The sequence below is a fragment of the Psittacula echo genome (genome assembly GCF_963264785.1).
Source record: "Psittacula echo genome assembly, chromosome: 2".
Classification (NCBI taxonomy): Eukaryota; Metazoa; Chordata; class Aves; order Psittaciformes; family Psittacidae; genus Psittacula; species Psittacula echo.
The window spans coordinates 91,997,920-92,016,155 of NC_137737.1; the positions used below are offsets into that span (position 1 = coordinate 91,997,920).

Consider the following 18,236-nt stretch of genomic DNA (forward strand, 5'->3'; position numbering starts at 1 on the left):
CTAGGGCAACCAACTGCTGCTCCCAGCCTCTCAGAGAACCACAACAAATGCTCCACTCCCATGACATCTGCCATACTACAGCCATAGAGTGCCTGTAAACTGAAACAGCGAGCTCATGGTAACACAAGTGCAAAGGATTTGGTGATTCTGCTGGTGAAGCATGCTAGAAGAGCGGACTTTTTCTTACTCAGGTGGAAGCCCAAATGGGCAATCTTAATGCACGACTTGAATAGACCAGTACCCTCTAAAAACCTCCTGCTCCCATGACTCAGCTAGAGACCACCATTTCCTCCACAACACAAAACATACACTTTTAGCTTGGTCACTGCACTGCAGAATCTCAAGGTTGAAACTCACATCTGCTTATTCAACAGACAGGCTGAGATACAGGCGCACACACAGCCTTCTGTCACTTCAGTCACAAAACAGGACAGCTAAAGGCAATAATATCTTACACAATCTCCAGTAATCTTTTTGCAGCAGTTTATCAAAGCTTCAAGTCTTTCTGTCCAGATGGGGATTACATTGTCACCTTACTACCCAGACAGTATAACACCTCCAAAGATGCTTTGGGAGCATCACAAGAGGAGCAGCAAATGCCTGAAGCTCAAAATAAGTAAATAATAATAAAAAATAAGCAAATCTTGAACTGGAAACCTTCACCCATGAACCCTAAAACTAGCACCTCTGAGCAACCTGGTCAGGATGCATTAGCCTTTAGCTTCCCAGACCAGGAACCCAAGTTATCTCACTCACCCTGCAGCTGCAGTGCAACATCCCTGACTGTAAATGGATGCAGGCATGCATGTACACAAAGAAGCACCAGATGGCCTGGGAACTCTGTTTTCTTAAGCATTTTGAAAATTGGATTTATTCCACAAGCCATCAGAAGAACACAACTAGTTGGTAAAAAGAAAGAAAATCCTGAAGCAAAACCATAAACTGTTTTTCCCCTAAAAAAAAAAAAAAAAAGGGCATGTTAATTCAAATGTTTAAAATAGTTGTCACTCTAGTTGAAACCTGTCTTTCTATTGTAACTTGTGGATTTGGAGCTAAAAGCATATTTTCCACTGAAACTCTTTCAACATTATTCAGAACTGTCCATTTGTGCTTTCAAGACACAAACAATCTTCCACCTGCTTCTTAAAAATGCTGGTTTAGATCATGTTCCTAAATAAAGTTTCTTTCCATAAAAGTGATAATTTAATCATCATTAAAGCTTGTAAAGTTAATTTGGAAAAGACAATATGAATTTCAAACTCATCTACAGTCTCTCACTCAGAAACAAATAAATAAAACTGAGAGTTAAAAGTGTCAATTCAATTTGTATCTTTCCATTTTACTCACAATCAAGAATTACTGGATTTGTACTAGCAGTAAGACTCAATTCTGGAATATCTACAAATAAAGATTTACAATGAAACCATTTGAATTTTATGGATCCCTGACAGGTTAGGAATCCAAACTCTGCTCAATGCAATGTAATTTCCACTCAACAGGTAAGATTTTCATCTCACTTGCAAACAGCCTCAAAGGAAAAAGGAGTGTAGAAATACTTCTTCACAGGATACTCACATTAAGTAAATGGCCATAAGAAGAACTTTTCAGTCCTGGTTCTATTTGAATCCCCACAGATGGAACCTAGATAAAGGTGCCCTTCTCTAAAATTCCTAGAATCTTTCTAATTTCAGTATCAGCTTTGTTGTTCTTATCAGTTCTGGCTCCCTGTTACATTACAAAAATAAATGAGAGATGGCTGGGTCTCGTCAGCAATAAATTAAAGAACAGCAGCATAATTTATACCACTCATCATGATTTCAAGAAAATGAAGTCTTCTAAACAAGTCTAACTTCTTCCTCCGTAAGACTACACTTTTATTTGATTGTGCAATAAGGAACCTTACAATATGTTTCTGTATGATATCTGACTTTGGCACAGATGACCTCTTGCAGATCTAGTTTGAGCTACTTGCCACAATTTCTGTAACTGAGCCACACTGCTGCAACAACTATGCATTTCTTCTCCGCTTCATACTAATCTGTCTGACTTTAGCGGAGCAGACAAGGAGCACTCACATGATCAAACTATGAGAGCACAAGGTACATGAATCAAACCATTCCTAAAGTGATTATTTATACCCTCAAGGCCCAACTCAACAACACATGGGCTTTTAAAGCACTTTCACTTTAAAGAGCCCCATGCCCTCCATCAGGTTTTTCCGTACTGCTTGGCCCCTTACTTAATGCCATACCTTTAACAAATTTCTGACATACAATGCCGCAAAAGCATTTTTTTTTTTCTTTTTTTACAGTGAAACATCCCTGGATCTGATCCCTGACCCGGCTTTCATCACAGTCCCACAAACAGCTGAAAGGGCAGGTATCTGCCTGCAGCTCCAGGATTGGAACAGGCAGCCAAAAATTCTTTGAACTCCTATTGATCATGAAATACCTGTACTCTCAAAACACAGCCTATGAGACAGTCCAACAAAAACAAGGGTAAGTACTCCTAAAATAGATGTGTATAGTCCATAACAGGCAGATTTAAGGGGGGGGGGGGGCGGGGGGGGAAATCAGGAAGGGAAGGAAAGAAAGCAGCCACCAGCACTGTCAATGCAATCCTGAAGTGCTCTGCTCACAGTTTTTTCTTGGGAGGGAACTAGTAAAATCCCCCCTGCTGAATGTCACAAAACTTGCACAGTAAGCAGGAGATGATGGGTCTTGTTGGTTGCACACACTGATTTGCATCTCTTGGGGACAGGGAACTGCATCAATACACCTTAGCTGAATTCACTGAAATCACAGGTCACACACAGAGGAACAAGTTCACTCAGACTCACCAGCCCCAAGACAGTGCCCTCGATTTCAGAAGCACTGTAAGAACTCTGGTGTAACAACAGAAAAACAACCGACCCCGAGCTCCTAGTGTAATGCTACACCAAGAAAGTGAGCCATGAATACTTAACAAGGGAAAATCAAATAAAGGGCAATGCCATTTCATACAGCATTCAGCAAGCCACTATAACACTGCTGTGCGCAGCTTACTCTGCACATTATGCACAAAGTCAGAAGAAAAGCTGCAAATAGTTTTAGTCTGAAAAGCATCTGGAAATAAGCTTTGTTTTTATCTATTTAGACAATCAAAGATAAGACTAAGAGGTGGCTTGCATGTGAACTTCACATACCTTCATGTAGAGAATATTTTTTTTCTCATAATCCCAGGACTTTTCACCACATGCCTGCTCAAGAACCAAGACAGGGGGTACCAAGAACCATAAAAATACCAGATACATTAAAATACCTGTTATCACTCTGAAGAGTCCACAAAGAACCTGAATAAGTAACTGCTTCTCATTAAAGACACCTAAAGGCAGACAAAATAACAAGATCCAAGGAAAGAGCTGATGCTAAAAAGTGACAGCATGTTCTAGAAGAAATGTTGAAAAAATAGTGAAAGCATGTTCTAGAAGAAATCCTAGAGACTGACCAGGGAAGTAGAACTGATTAAGTGTTCACAATGATCCTTTCTCACCTGAAACAAACCTACAGTTCAGAACCTATTCATTTATAAGCCAGACATATGACTCTTTAAGAGTGATAATCCAAATGATATCTAGGGAGGACAGGCAATTGACTTCCATTTATCATCATTATAACAGCCTTAACATGAGATGTTAAAAGGAGGAATAAATGGGAACAGAGACAGCTGGAACCTTTGCTAGCTGTTTACCCAAAACAAATTTTCTTATATAGTAAATGCGGTAGCTCTATTGGAAGTGGTGATGAAGCTCCCAGGACTTTGGGAAGATACAAAGAGGTAACAACAGGCACATTAGAGATTTTCCGCAAATCCCTCCTTCTAACAATTCTCTTTGAAAAATAATTGCGTGTAAAAAAAAAAAAAAAACAAAAACCCACCAGGAAGTCCTGTTAGCATGAATAAGTTTGTATTCATTTATTCAGGCAATAGGAAAACTCACTCCCGCCCTACTCCAGAACAGAAGTACACATAGAAAATCATAAATCCTAGCTACCTCAAACATCCATTCTACTACTTTCTGCCATAGGAACCAACAGCCTCACAAGTGCTTTTGAGATACAAAAGTCGCTTTGAAGAACACTATAAATTCATTTAGCTCTGAAACCAAAGCTGCATGCTTGCCTCCTAGCCCTAACTATGGTGCCTGTTTGAAACCACTATGGTGCCTGTGATGAAACCACACCAAGTTTATTAGCATTGCAGGTTATGTTCCCATAATAGGGCAGAAACAGAATTTTCCAGAGCACATATTTCCTCATCAGCCCTGCACCCAGCCTCTCACTCTATGGTTTGTCTATCAGAGAGTTTACTTGTACTCCATCTGTGCAGAGGTTACCCAAGTTTGGAATTTCACATAACATACTTCTCAAACAAAGCAGGTGACAGTCTTGGAAGTAGACTAAGTGGTCACATCTTGCCTCTCTGGAACTGCACTGAACTCATATTTTGCCTTCAGGGACATTTTTTCAGCACCACAAACTGCTGCTGGATTGCACTGGATCAGACAAGTATCTGGCTGTTTGCTTCCAGTGAGTGCTTTCACTTTATTGTACAAGACCACAGAAACAAAAGAACATCTTCATTCTCCATCTCACCTGTACCAGCTCTGTAATGCAGACTACCTTAGGAAACTGCAAACTTTTTGTATCAGTTTGTAAGAGTCACAAAAGAAAAACTAGGAGAAAAGCTTTCTTCCCAGAAATGTACTGGGACTTGGAGTCTGACCCAAAACTTCTGCAGGAAAGCAGGCAGCACTGCTCAGATAGCTGCTCTCTGCAGTGAGAGCTCCCAGGCCTGGGACTTTTCATGGGATCTATATTTAGTAGCTCTCACAAGTCATTTAGTGCTGCCCTAGTCTTGACAGCCTTATCCTGTTAATGAGGTTAGTACATATGCAATAAAGAGGAATTTGTACTCTTTAAATATTGCCCTACCTTCTTTGCAACCAAACCGCTCATTTGCCCTGTAGCTTGCCAAAACCAGCTTTTCTAAACACCCTGAAGATTTTGATACTACTTAAAACTGTATCTGCCTTAAATTAAGAAATAACTTTCAATTCCAGTAAACAGTAAGATGCCTTGGAAATCCTGAAAGCAAAAGAAACAGAGTTCATTTTGATGGCTATCCTTCATGACAGCACTTGCACTTCAGTTTGCTCACTTTCAACAGCTCCTGAAAGTCACAATGAAGCCATAGAGGTTCTTCAAACTATTTTCTCTTCCTAGAAAGCTTCCAGCACTCAGCTTACTGAAATAGCTGGGAAAGTTCTTCACTCCTTGGATTACACAAATGCCAAGAAACTGACAGCTGTAACAGAAAAATCTGCTTTCTGAAACAAACTTCTGATTAACAATATTTTGTATTTATGAAAGACCCCATCTTTTTGCTTTGACAATTTTTCAGATTATGATCACGCTGGAAATGTTATCAGATGATCCCTTTCTGTCAAAGATGAAATTCTTCTAGAAGAAATACTTCTATCACTAGCTAATACAATAATGTGGTGGAAGAAATCAAGATCCCCTTTCCTCACCATAACCATAGTCTTAAAGCAGAATCTTTGTCAAAACAGCTGAACTTTAAATAAATAAATAAATAAATACACTTTGTGCTCAAATTATAAACCAAAATATGCTGGGTGTTTAATGTGAAAATACATCAAAATCCAAGCACACAAACTGTAAAATGAGAATATCTGCCAGCAAATTTCAATACCAGCAAACAAAACCCAACTGGTTTTGTTTCGCAGCACTGACTTTTTCTATTCCCTCTCCCTGCAGGAAATGCAGTCATCAATTCCAGTCCATTTTTTTGCTAATTTACAGACAAACGCTCAAGCTCATACTTTGTAAACTTCTGATGCATCAGAAAGGCTTTACTATCAGATAAATTTATAATGCGAATTGCACATCAACATGCTAGACAGGAAAAAAGCAATTGTTAACAATGCCAACAAAAGAGGGGATGGCTCCGAGAATTCAAGGGGAAAAACAAGTGAAGGCAGAGAGTAACCTCAACTTGCTTCCAATTCTAAATTTAAGACTACTATACAAGTATTTGTTGTGCAGATTATTTCTTCATAGCCTGACCTTCTAAAATATTTTAAGCACCTTTCCTGAACTACCAAAATCCATCAATTAAAAAAGTTTCCCCTCCAAGTGCCTACTGTTTGCAACAAACAGAGTACTGTGGCAAGTGTTTTGATGGTCCAAAGGCTCCCCTATTTTCACACCTGAAAACAGTTCATCATCCAAAAGACAAAGGCCAACTGTGAAATATCATCTTAGGAGAGGAGGGGAGTGAAGAGAGACAGAGCAGACATACGGGCAGATGATAGGTTAAGCAATGAGTGTAGAGAAAAGAGAAAAGTGCTACAGTTTACATTTAATGGCTTCACTGGCCTCTGTAAAAGGAATCAGCAATCTCTGCTGTCTTAGTAAGCAGTAAAGAAAACTCATTAAAATTAACATCTTCTAATTAACTGGAAGTCAACAGCAGAACTCCAACACACTGCTGAGAGCTGTGCACAGAACGAATTTTCTAAGGCCGACCCTGAGCATACGAAGAGCGAACCCTACAGCTATGCGTTCCAAACGACAGCTCATAATGTGGCCTTGGCAGATGAGACCCAGGCTCAGGAACTGTCACGGAGCAGGCCTGGGAACACTCCTCCTCAGGGAAAGGGCATTTTGGTACCAAGGAGGAAAGCATCCTGCCACCCTCCCTTCATTGCTAAACAGCAGGGAAAGAAAAAGAAAAAATCTAAATCAAGCACAATACATGAACTAGAAAGAAGAGGGAGGAGAAGAAAAAGTCTTTCCACTGCTGCCTTATTAAACCAGCTCTTTCCTCCACAGAGCTATAGGAGGATGCTTTAATTCACACAGATATACATCTGCATCCAAAGATCACAACATGACAGAAAGTAAGGGAATACTGCCCGCTGGTCTTTACACTTCCAGGGTGTTGCCTATGATATGACCTATTTTGAAGAATAACACCACTCTTCACTTATTTGCTTAATTCAAAGAGATAACAGACTCATCATTCATCATCTCTCAAAGCAAAGCACTCATGGAAGGTTCATTATTCGGGAAGAATTTCTAATCAGTAAGTAGCCTGAATATAAAACCTACATACTGAGGATTTGCATCTCTGCTGAATAGTGATCTTTGTTGCAACACAACGATTGTACAGAGTACTGGTGTTTTCAGATCTGCTTATAAAAACTGAAGTTTTTGGGTTTGGTCTTTCTGCATAAATGTAAGCCCTCAATTTAAAATCATACCATATCACAGCTCTGGGAACCACTAACAAGGTATGAAAGAGATTTATTTAAATAACAGCCTCAATCAATTCTGGATGGGAGCAAGTGAGAAGGAAAAACTTAATAGAACTGCTCCTTGTTTCCAAAAATGAGGAAAACCTTCACTTGCACAGTTAAAGCAGGTAACAGTAGAACATTCAACAATTTCATTCAACACCAATAAAAAAGATGTGATGCAGTTAGTGTTTATTTTCTCCATCAATAATGAGGATTTGTTCACACCCTAGAATAATGCTAAAGCTTAACACAGCCAACTGAAATTCCTTATCATCTAACCTACAAGACCTCATGTAGTGAAACATACACAGTAAGAAACTCTGAACATAAAAATGTGAAGTGATTTTCTTGCTTAGTCTCAATTTAGGCAGAAAAATAAATTGGTGTTTTCCCAGTCAAGACTGCTAAGCTACAGAATTCCTCTTAAGTCTACATTTATTTTTATAAATACATATATATAAAAAAAAAACCCACCAACAAAAACAACACGTAAGATCAATTACTAGTACTACAAAGAACTACTGTGAAAAGCATTATCTTCAATCAGCCACAACACAATTCATCCTTGGATAAGTTATTCCGTGAAATAATGCTGCAGTCTGCAATAATTTAATCACAGGTTACAATCCCTGGGTTATAGCACCATGCTTTTCTAACCATATATTTGATACTAGTATGTTCGTATGAGTTCTAAATAGAAGACCTATACTCTGTACATATTTGTGTAGTTATTGTTGTATTTCACAAACATTTAATTGAATCTATTAGGATTTCCAGTCTCTATCATATAAACTGTACCACATCTATTAAAATAATGACATACCGTAGCATCTCAATTCAATGTGCTTATCAGTATACTAAAAAAAAGACAGCATTTGGTCTTTTGTTTGGATAAACTAACTGTGGTTCCATAACAACAAGGAAGGGAAATAACCTGAATCTGTACAAATCAAACCCAGATAATATAAATTAATCCTTTATATTTTTTCATGCTTCATAGCTGGAGTCTGACTCTGGAACTTCAACAACTATTTCAAAATAATCTCATCGCTATATAGCTAATGGTCTGGGACATATTTAAATTGATACATAGAAATAAATGGAAATAGCAAGTCAAATGAAGAGCAGATGGTCATTCTAAACTCTTCAATACCCTCCAAACCTCGTATTTCTAATGCAGAAAGAAAAGAACATCTAATAAAATAATAAAAGAACCACAGTCTACATTGGAAAAAAAATACTAAAAAAACCCATGTGTTTCTTAACTGACTTAAAATATTAACCCAGCAACACTGTACGTTGTTAACAAGTTGTAACAGTTAACAGCTGTCGACTTCATCCTTCTAGCAAAAAATAAAGGATTATTTGTACTTATCCTTATATTTTACTTTGCAAAGGGTCTACAAATTCAACTACCCGTATGTTCTCCCTTCTTCTCTCAACCTTCTTTCCCCACCATCTGAGTTTTCAGGTCTAGTTTTGTTGTCTCATATGAAAACATCCAATTTTAAAGTGAGGAGGTTTAACCTTTGAATGAATTATTCCACCAATCGCTACCAATGTTCCCCTAATATCTGCCCTACAACTGGGAATGGTCAGGACAAGTGGTCACCTGTACCATCCGTGCCCTGACAGACAGGGCGCTTGGCTAGTTAAGCTCACTAAATGAGCTGCTGAACTAGCCATAGACCCCTGGCTACAGCTGGGAAATTTAACTGAATGGGGAAGGAACAGGACTTCAGAGAACCACAGAAATTACCTAAACTGATAGGAGGGAATAGGACAGAGAGCTATGCTTGAGGCACAATCCAGAAGGAAGCAGACCTCTAGTGCTTTCTGAAGTGTCTCCCAGAAGAGATCCTCCATGGTGAACTGCTTCACAGCTTATGTAGCTGCTCCTAGTAGGCAAAGAAAACTGCTTTTATAGATTGAGAAAACAGAGTAGGGGAAAAGAACCCCACAAAACTAAAAGAAATCTGTTCTCATTTATATATAAAAATTAATAATAATAATAATAATAACAACAACAACTCAGTAGGTATCATGCTAGTAATACAGACCATACCCACACAGAAAAAGTATAAAAAATTGCTTAGGGAGAAGACTGAAAAGGAGAAGGGTAAGTGAAAATGGTTGGGAATTTAAAAAACAGAAGCCCTGAACTGGGAAATGTGCCTATGCTTCGAGAAGGAAAGACACTAAATGAAACCAGACTCTTGGAGAAAGTTACAGGAAAAAAAGATATTTACAGAGGCACCACAAGTAGAAGCACAAGGAAGCACATGAAGAAAAGCATGCAGAGAGAAGCAAGAGTAGAGACATCTGTCCCCTCATAATTTCAGAAAGGATGCATAGACAATATATCTCCTGCTATCCAAAAATACTAGTCCTCTGCTCACTCTTCTATATGGGCGGCATTTCCAGTCTCTTTGCTCCTATTTCCCATCTTGTAGGATCTTTTTACATATCCATTCTCCTTCCTTTTCAGGACCACTATTATGAGCCTGAAACTACAGTTTTGCTGTAGAACACAACCACTGGGAAAAAAAACAAAACAAAATCCAACATGCGTTCACTGTTGATAAAAAAAATAGTTATTTTCTAACTATTCTGACAGTTTCTTGCTTATAGAGCATCTCCATTCAAATCCATGGTGGTCTTCAGAGTTTCTCCAGCTTTTATGATCACATAGTTGCACCTACTGCAAACAGCTGCTACCAAACTACAGTTCTGTGCTGACAACAAGAGGCCCAGCAACACTGACGTTGCACATGATTACTTTCCTAAGCATAGCTGTATTCTAGTCCATTGTAAAAAGGCTTCCGAAAGAATGCATCCAACAACCTTATCTTCTCCTCATCTCTTCAGACACATAAACTCTCCATCAGAGAATTAGTACCAGGTGCTGATACTTTTGTCTTTGCTATATACTACTGCCATCATTGGCTTTCTCCCCCTCACTGGTTGTCAACTCTCTGTAGCAGCAGTCTTGTTATCCTGTCAACCTGTATTGCACTAAGAAATGGTTTTGGTTTCCATAAATAACTAATGGAACTAACATATGCCAAAACAAAACGCTGTCCATTGTCTCCCTCTTCTACAATGTAGTGTTGAAATCTCTTTTATCTGCTGTAGATTTATTTGGGATGTTTGGTGAGTACATGAAGGGACCAAAATTCCCTCTTCTCTTTTAGGAACCTAACACTGCATTTCCGAAGCAAATCTGCGGTCACATGTGCATATCCCATCTGATTCCTATTTCTCTGGGGCTGTTTATGTCCCTGATTCTGTACATGATTCTACTATGAATACTCTTCATAGCAATGCATCAGCATACATGGATAACATAATTAAAGGCTACTGCCAGAAGACAATAGGTTGAGTTGTAGCTACAGTTACTTGATCTGAGCTGCAAGGTAATGAAAAAGCATTTCAACATGAGCTGCAGAAGCAAAATACCCAACCCCTTCTAAAAATGGAGCTTGATCTGTTATGAAGCGGACTACATGTGCTAGTGCCCACAGGACTTCATCAGCATAAGAGGCATTTCCATTGCTGCAAATATGCTTTTAACGCTTTCCAGCAAGAACTCTAATTTTATGTTGTTGAAAGGTAGTTTCTGCATAAAGAAGGCATATTACCAATTTTGTAAGTGACAAAAGCTTTAAAAATTAATAAAAAGTCCTGTTCCCCATCTCATGTAATTTATCTATCTGGGTGGAAAGTAACTCCTCAATTAGGAGGCTCCAGAGAATTACTTGAATCCAAGTGTCTACAGGCGTATTAGTGCATTTCTCTGGAGTTAATATTCCTGAAATGCTATTAGGAAATCACATATGATGCAAAAGAGAGAAAAAACGAGTTGTACTTCTCTCCCAATACTTACAAGTTTATCAAATCAAATATACTAACCAATAATTGTAAGATGGAGATGACTACTCTAGAGTTAATTTTACATTTACCTTTGATGTAAGCATAGAGGCCAGATAACAGATTTTTTTTTATTTTCATGTTACTCCAACAAGAAAAAATACAACAAATAGAAGACCAGAGATGAGAAAAGAGTAGGGAAGAATATTTACTATCCCTATCCTGAAGTGTTTCCATAGCAGCTGAAACAATTATTAAAAAAAAAAAAGATACACCAAAAAGAAGGCAAAGAAATAGTACAAAAGCTATCCATCTGAAAACAATTCATAGAATTGAACAGTTATAGTTTACTTGTTCATTAGTTTAATCATTAAACATCACTCTTCGAATACATCACACAGGTCTTTGCAATGACATTCATAACAGCACAGAAATTTATCAGAGCAAGGAGATTTTTAGAAAGGAGTATTTATAACAAGCAACACATTGACTGCTGTAGCTTCATGTCACAGAAAATGTAACGTAATCTGTATTTGCTTCGCAGGATGAGGATTTCCAAATAGAGTAAGCTTACCATTGCTCCTTTTTATCCCACTTACATTACACAAACCCAGGAACACCTTACCTGTGTTCATTCCCTTCCTGCCTTCCCCCACCTTAGCACAGAATACTGTTTTCAGTGGCATTAAGAAAAGGGACATTAATTCCTGCTACTCTGGACACTCCCACTGAATAGCCATCTTTCATATCCTCCCTTTAAGCTTTCATAAGATGCACGGAATTAAAAATCAGAGACTCCAGTTGTAGAAATGCCAACAACCATGTCTGAAAGTCAACAAAGATTTGACTTTTGGGCCTCATCTGAAAGCCATCTATAGTCTGTTCCGTTTATGTATTAAGTAGCAGCCATCATCACCGCTTCGTAAATGTCAATGATCTTTCCCTGCATTCTTTATACAGCATCGCCCATAACCAGTTTGTCTTTCATTAAAGTTATGAATCCTCCAGAAAAACAGAGGCAGGATTGTTTTGACAGCAGTGAGCAAGTGGCCTTCCATCTACCTACAGCTGAGTTACAAACCCTAAACAAGTAACAGCCTCCTATGTAAGTGAAGATGCAACATGAAAGATACTGAATAGGTTCTCAGTGGTAAAAAGAAATACACGGATATCTGTGTGACAGGGAGGAAAGGATGGCTTGCAGTGCCAAGTATTTTTCTCCTTGCATCAATTTTTATAACCAGCTTTCAAATGTGCAGACATGTGATATTAGGTCAAGAGGAAGTAATGGCACCATTTATGCTCCCTTTCCCATGGGAAATCACCCCACAGCAACAGAACTGGTCAACTGTCACTCACTCCTACACAACAGATCCAACCTTAATAGCATCTCACATTCAATAACGGGGCCCTGAGGAGCTCCTGGGTTTAAAAAGCCATCCAGTGCATTATCCCTTTTAGAAAGGATACTTTCAAAGTACACGATTCCTGACTTACAAGTGAACAAAAAAACCATAATTCATTAAGCAATCCTTGAAATTTCATGCAAGAAGCTTAGTATAGAAACCACTGTCCAGGGGTATCTACAGTGCTCAGAATAAGTTTATGTTGACATTTGCAAAGGGATAGCTGGGTGGAAAACAAGTTTAGGGAAAACAGAAAACACAAGTGAAAGCTCCACAGGACAGCAGGCTAGCAGATGGGGTAGTCTGGGGGCAGAGGACGTGCAGGAAAAAGAATGAAGTACACATGCCCCAGAAGGAAGAGGGCATGGAAAGGCAAATAGAGAAGAAAGGTGACACTGGTCACAATATTGCTATGCAGCCTAAAGAAGAACAAGCTAAGGAAGGATTCCTTAGAAGGGAAGACAGATAGATTAGAAGGGTAGATCTCTATTTCTGTTACTAGCATGAGTAGACAAGAGCATACTAGATGTGCAGTTTCCAATACAGACACTATCTCACAAATGAAAATGTTAACGCCAAACACAGTTACCAACTTACTGATGTAGGATTTATTTTTCCAACACCACCATCAGCCCCCACATATAAGAAAACACTGTGGCGGAGCATGCTACATTTAACCTGGGCAAAAGTTTCAAGGATTTAGCTTTACTTGAATTTTTAAAAAAACAAAACAGGACAACAACAAAAACGCCTGAAACATTTTTTTTTCTACACATTTTTCCATCAGCCTCATCTTTTCTGTCACTCTTCAAAACAAACAGAACCTGTAGTCTTTAAAATCTAATAAACCTTTCAATGACTACTAAATGAAGCCCTAGATAGTAGCCTAAAAAGCTGCAGTTTCAAGAGTATCATGTCCTAGTATCAACAAGTTCCTTTTTCCACTGGTAAGACAACCTGGGTGTAATGTTAGTAGGTAGTAAAAAGAGCACATTTTACAGATGCCAGTATCTCCTGAAAAGTGCTTGCAGACACAATCAGCAGCACAGTAAAGTCCTCTGCAATTATCGCCATACTTGACTTCATGGGTAAGCTGCTCACTGCTGATGAAGCTCACATTCCCTCCCTTTCCATAAGATTTGAGCTGAAACGGAGAGAAACCATCATACACTATTTATTTTTTAATGGAAATGATGCTACTTGATTCATTCAGCTTAACTGGACCTGTACCACCACTTCAGAGCATTTGAAGCACGTTCTGTTCCAGGCCATAAAATCTAGAGCTGCAAAGCTCAGAGAAACTTTACTGATGAACTGCTATAAATGGTGCAACGCCTCTTTCAGTTTTTCTAACTCTCAGTGTGGGTGTTACTTTCTGTGAAAGAAAGGGAAAAAGCATGAAGAACAGATATGTAATTCAACAGAACAGTATTTAATCCTGAAAATATTAACAGCTATTATGTGCTCCAGAGCCCTTCACCAATCTAGATATTTCAGTGGAAAAAAAATACCAACTTCTTCCCCATCTTCAGACAAATGAACTACAGCCATCACATGTGCAGCTCATATTCTGCAAATGCTGGCAGTTTAGGCTTCGTTTGGAGGTCAAATTCAAGCAAGACCAAGCAGATGCTCCCATCTACTTTCAACCCTCAAGGACTACAAAGACTGCCATCACCTCATTTTCTGGTGCTTCAAAACCACAGATCATCTTAAGCAGGCTCTACAGCAAAAGCTGAACTCTTGATAAATCAGGAGTATAACCTCAAGCAAAATATTTACTGAACTTACCTACAAAGACCTTTATAAGCAAATCTTAGCATGCTAATAACATTCATCATGCCATTTTAAGAAAATTATTTGTGCCAGGATGTTAGAAGGACTGCAGCAAGTTATGAAGGAGATGTGAGAGGAAACATACTAGCATCTCCAATATCTGGAAATGCACAATCTAGTCTGTAAGGTAAGAGAGGCCAGATAATTCTACAGCAAGCATCTCTAGATGGCTCTATCCACATACTTCTACATTCACTTGTAAGAGTCTTACTCCATCTTTTCAGTTTCTTTTAAACAGAAATCACAGAGTTGCCAAATCCCATGTTTTAGTGAAATGATGCCAAATATACACAGATAATTATTAATATGAAAGGCAGCTAACAAGATTCAAAAAGTGCTATGAAAAAAAACAATCTCCTTTACACTACTGGAGAATAAATTAACTTGGAATTTATTAGACTGTGATGCTCATTATTAGTAAGTTTTTCCACCAGTTTTTGTAGACCAGCCTTAATGGCTGGTGATTATTTGGGTTGAAATGGAAAGAAGATTACATGCTTTTCAATTATGATAAACTTCCATCCTATTTCACGGGAAGCTTCGTTTTCAAGAGGGATAGGAAAAGTCGGCAAGAAAGGACGTGTATCAAGTATTTAGCAGCTGTGGAGAATGACTGGCACAACGCAAACTCTTGCATATTAGTAATATACACCGTGCAACTTCCTTTAAGAAAGACAAGAGGATACACAATGGGCTCCAGGGATGCCAACACGCCTACAAACGCGGCCCAAGTTCACCAAGCAGGCCAGCACCGGCCCTTCCTCATTCCTCCAGCAGGATAGCAGGAGGGAGAAAGGTTCAGCACCGGCATCATCCGCGCACCCGCCCGGGCCGCGGACCCGGCCCCCCGCCGCCTGAGGCGCTGACGGCCCGGCCGCCCCGGAGCAGCAGAGGTTACCCGGGACCTCGGCGCTGCACTCGGGCGGGCCTCTCCTCACGCGGCGGACACCTGCCCGGGACAGGGGCAGCACCCCGCAGGCGGAGGGCAATGCGGCTCCGCGCTGCAGCCCCCCGGCCAGCCCCCCTCTCCTCCCGCCGGCAGAGGGGCTGGAGAGAAACAAGAGACGGAAAGACGGCGCCCCAGCCGCCCCCCGCCGCGGTGGGCGCAGCGCGGTCTCGCTTCACAGCCGGCCTCGCCCCGCTTCGCTCTCCCCGCCGGCGCCACAAGTGCTGCGGGGCTGGGGCCGCCACGGCCGGCTGCGGAGGCTGAAGGCACCGCTCCTTCTCAGAGCGCCCCAGTTCCCGTCCACCGCCCCGGTATCCCCCAAGGCCGGCGGTGCCGCCGAGCGGGATATGCGGACAATCCCCTCTCCCCAGTCAGGGACACACACAGGTAGCGCCCGCACCACAGGGGCGATCCCCCCCGGAGCGGCGCCGCTGAAGGCATCGCCGCAGGGGGCTGTTTACTGGCTGCGGAGGGGGAGGAAAGCAGGTGCCCACCTCCACGCTCGCTCTGGGGAAAAGGAAGAGGGAGGCAGGCAGCTTTAGCCGGCAGGAAGCGGGGGGCGAGCGGAGCGGCGGTCATGGCGGGGAGGCACGGCGCGCACCTGGCAGCAGGTGCAGGCAGGCCGGCGAGGACGCCCGCGGAGGGAAAGAAACTAGCGAGGCTTGCCCGGAGAACGGCGCATGTTGTGCAGCCGGCGGGGGGCACTCGCAGGTGCCTGTCACCAGGAAGGGGGGGACGATGCGGAGGAGGGGAGAGGGGAGATGCAAGCGCCGTTCCGCAGGCAGGGGAGGAGAGCGCACGTTACTCACCGGCACCTCCACGCTGACTTCGGTCCCGTCCAGGAGAAGGACGCGGCACTGCAGCACCGGTTTACTGCCGCCGGCCGCTGGGATGTGGACGGGGGCTCCAGCGCTATGCGCGACCCCTCCGGGGTGCGGCGAGGAGGGGAAGCCTCCAGAGCCGACGGCGGCTGCTCCCCGCAGCCCCCCGTCCCGCTCGTCCCCCTCGCCGCCGAGCCCTCCGCGCCCGGCTCCTCGCCCGTAGCGCTGCATCGACCGCCGGCCAAAGGTCCTGCGCAGGAACCGCAGCATCCTGGGGGCGCCCTGCCCGGCCGCTCACACCCCCGAGCCCGCAGCTCCGCGCCCGGCCCGCGGCGCCTCCCAGGGCAACGCAGCAGCGCCGCCCGCCGGGGGCCAGCCCGAGCCGCCCGCCGGCCGCCCCGCCCTCTGCAGCGCCGCCCGCCACCGGCACGGCAGGGCGGGACGCGCTGCGGCCCCTCCTGCCGCCGCTGAGGTGGGGGAACCCGAGCGGCGGGCAGGGGGAGCTACTGAGGCGGCAGCCGGGAGCCCACCTGTAGTGGTGGTGGAGGTGGCGCGGCCGGGGCGCTCGCCCTTGGCCCGCTGAGTCCCGGCGCCTCAGCCTCGCTCGTCGCCGCCCGCAGCACTGCAGCGCAGAGAGGGCAGTGCCGAGGCGCGCCGCTCCTCCAGCAACTGCCCCTGCCCCGGCGCTGCGGTGGTCGGAACGACCACGCTGACCTTTGGGGCGGTGGCTGCCCCTCGCCACCGCCCCCGGGCCGATCAGGCCTGCAGCGGGGACTGCCTCCTCGTGGTGCTGCCTCCGCTCTGGGGGGCGGTGTGCCGGGACCTGCCGCCCAGCCGCGCACTCGGGGGCCAGGGGCGGCCCGTCCTTCGCACCGCGCTCTCTGCTTTGTGCCCGCCCTGCGTTCCCTCCCTCCGTCTGCCGCTTCCGCCCCTTTGGACGGGCGAGAGAGGGGACGGAGGAGGTTAATAGCGAAATAGCGACAAGCGGGGATGAGAAGTAACAATCCCGGGGGAGGCCGAAGCGGCGCGTTCCGCAGGGAGAGGGAGGAGGACACCGCACCGCTTCTCCCACCATCGCCGATGGTGCTGCTGCCTGTAGCCCTTGAGCACAAACGCGTCTGCTTGGTGTGTGAAAAAGCTCCTGCATTTGTCTTTGCAGTCAACGTGGTCTGATGATTTGAGGAAACATACGAGAATGTGATCCCGTGGTAAAGCGGGCCAGCCAGACCTTGCTGGGGTTTCGCTCCCTTTAGTTTCTGCAGCTGTGAGGAAGCAGCACGTGTTTATTTAAGTGTCATAGCAACTCCATAGGTACAAACACTCTCACGCAGTCGCTCTTCCAATAAGTTAAATATTTAGTTATTCTGGTTCGGGCATGAGCACGTTTGTTTAGTTGCCATATATAAAATACCGGACATGAATGGACACAATCAGTAGGACTAATTATGTCACCCTATGGACAGATATGATCTAAGGGGCTTTGAGCTAAGATTGCTGCTTCTAAATTTTGGTGGGTTTCTTTTCTTCTGCTATGGGTTTACTAACCTTGCTTCCAGGCTGGTTTACACAAGCATTGCCTATTAGGTATTCAGAAAGCCTGCCAAAATGTCTCAGCTTGTCATTATTTTTTTTATTGAGACTTGGTAGTGTTAGGTAACTACCTGCTGCTTCTGCATCCTTTTCCATGTTTCTCCAATGCACTAGATCAGGTCTTGAAATGTGTCATCGGCTGAGACTGTCACTAAACTGCATGGTCTTTGGCAAAGATGCATACCCAGTCCTTTTGCACTGTGTAGCTGCATAAAGGAGCTTTTATAGAAACAGAGTGGAAAGGTGCTAATCTTTGCCTGGTAGTGTTCACATCAAGAGCAGACACTTATTTTGGGCTTTTTCCTAATTTTTTTTCTTTGCATTAGGAGCAAAATTAGAATTTCTTTCAGATCCTGTGCAGCATACCTTGGGATTCTGTCACTGCCTTGAATACTGGGAAGTTT

General features: G+C 43.0%; 1 protein-coding gene across 1 annotated transcript in view; it reads right to left on the minus strand.

Annotated features, from left to right (window-relative positions):
* The window catches only part of EPB41L4B (erythrocyte membrane protein band 4.1 like 4B), a gene marked incomplete at both ends in the record, with an annotated part of 85,221 nt that extends 68,709 nt beyond the window's left edge, over window positions 1-16,512 (minus strand). Inside the window, one exon of the mRNA XM_080610401.1 lies at window positions 16,231-16,512. Coding sequence (XP_080466527.1) covers window positions 16,231-16,512 — 282 coding nt within the window. The remainder of the gene's footprint in view (window positions 1-16,230) is intronic.
* Window positions 16,513-18,236: the final 1,724 nt, after the last annotated feature.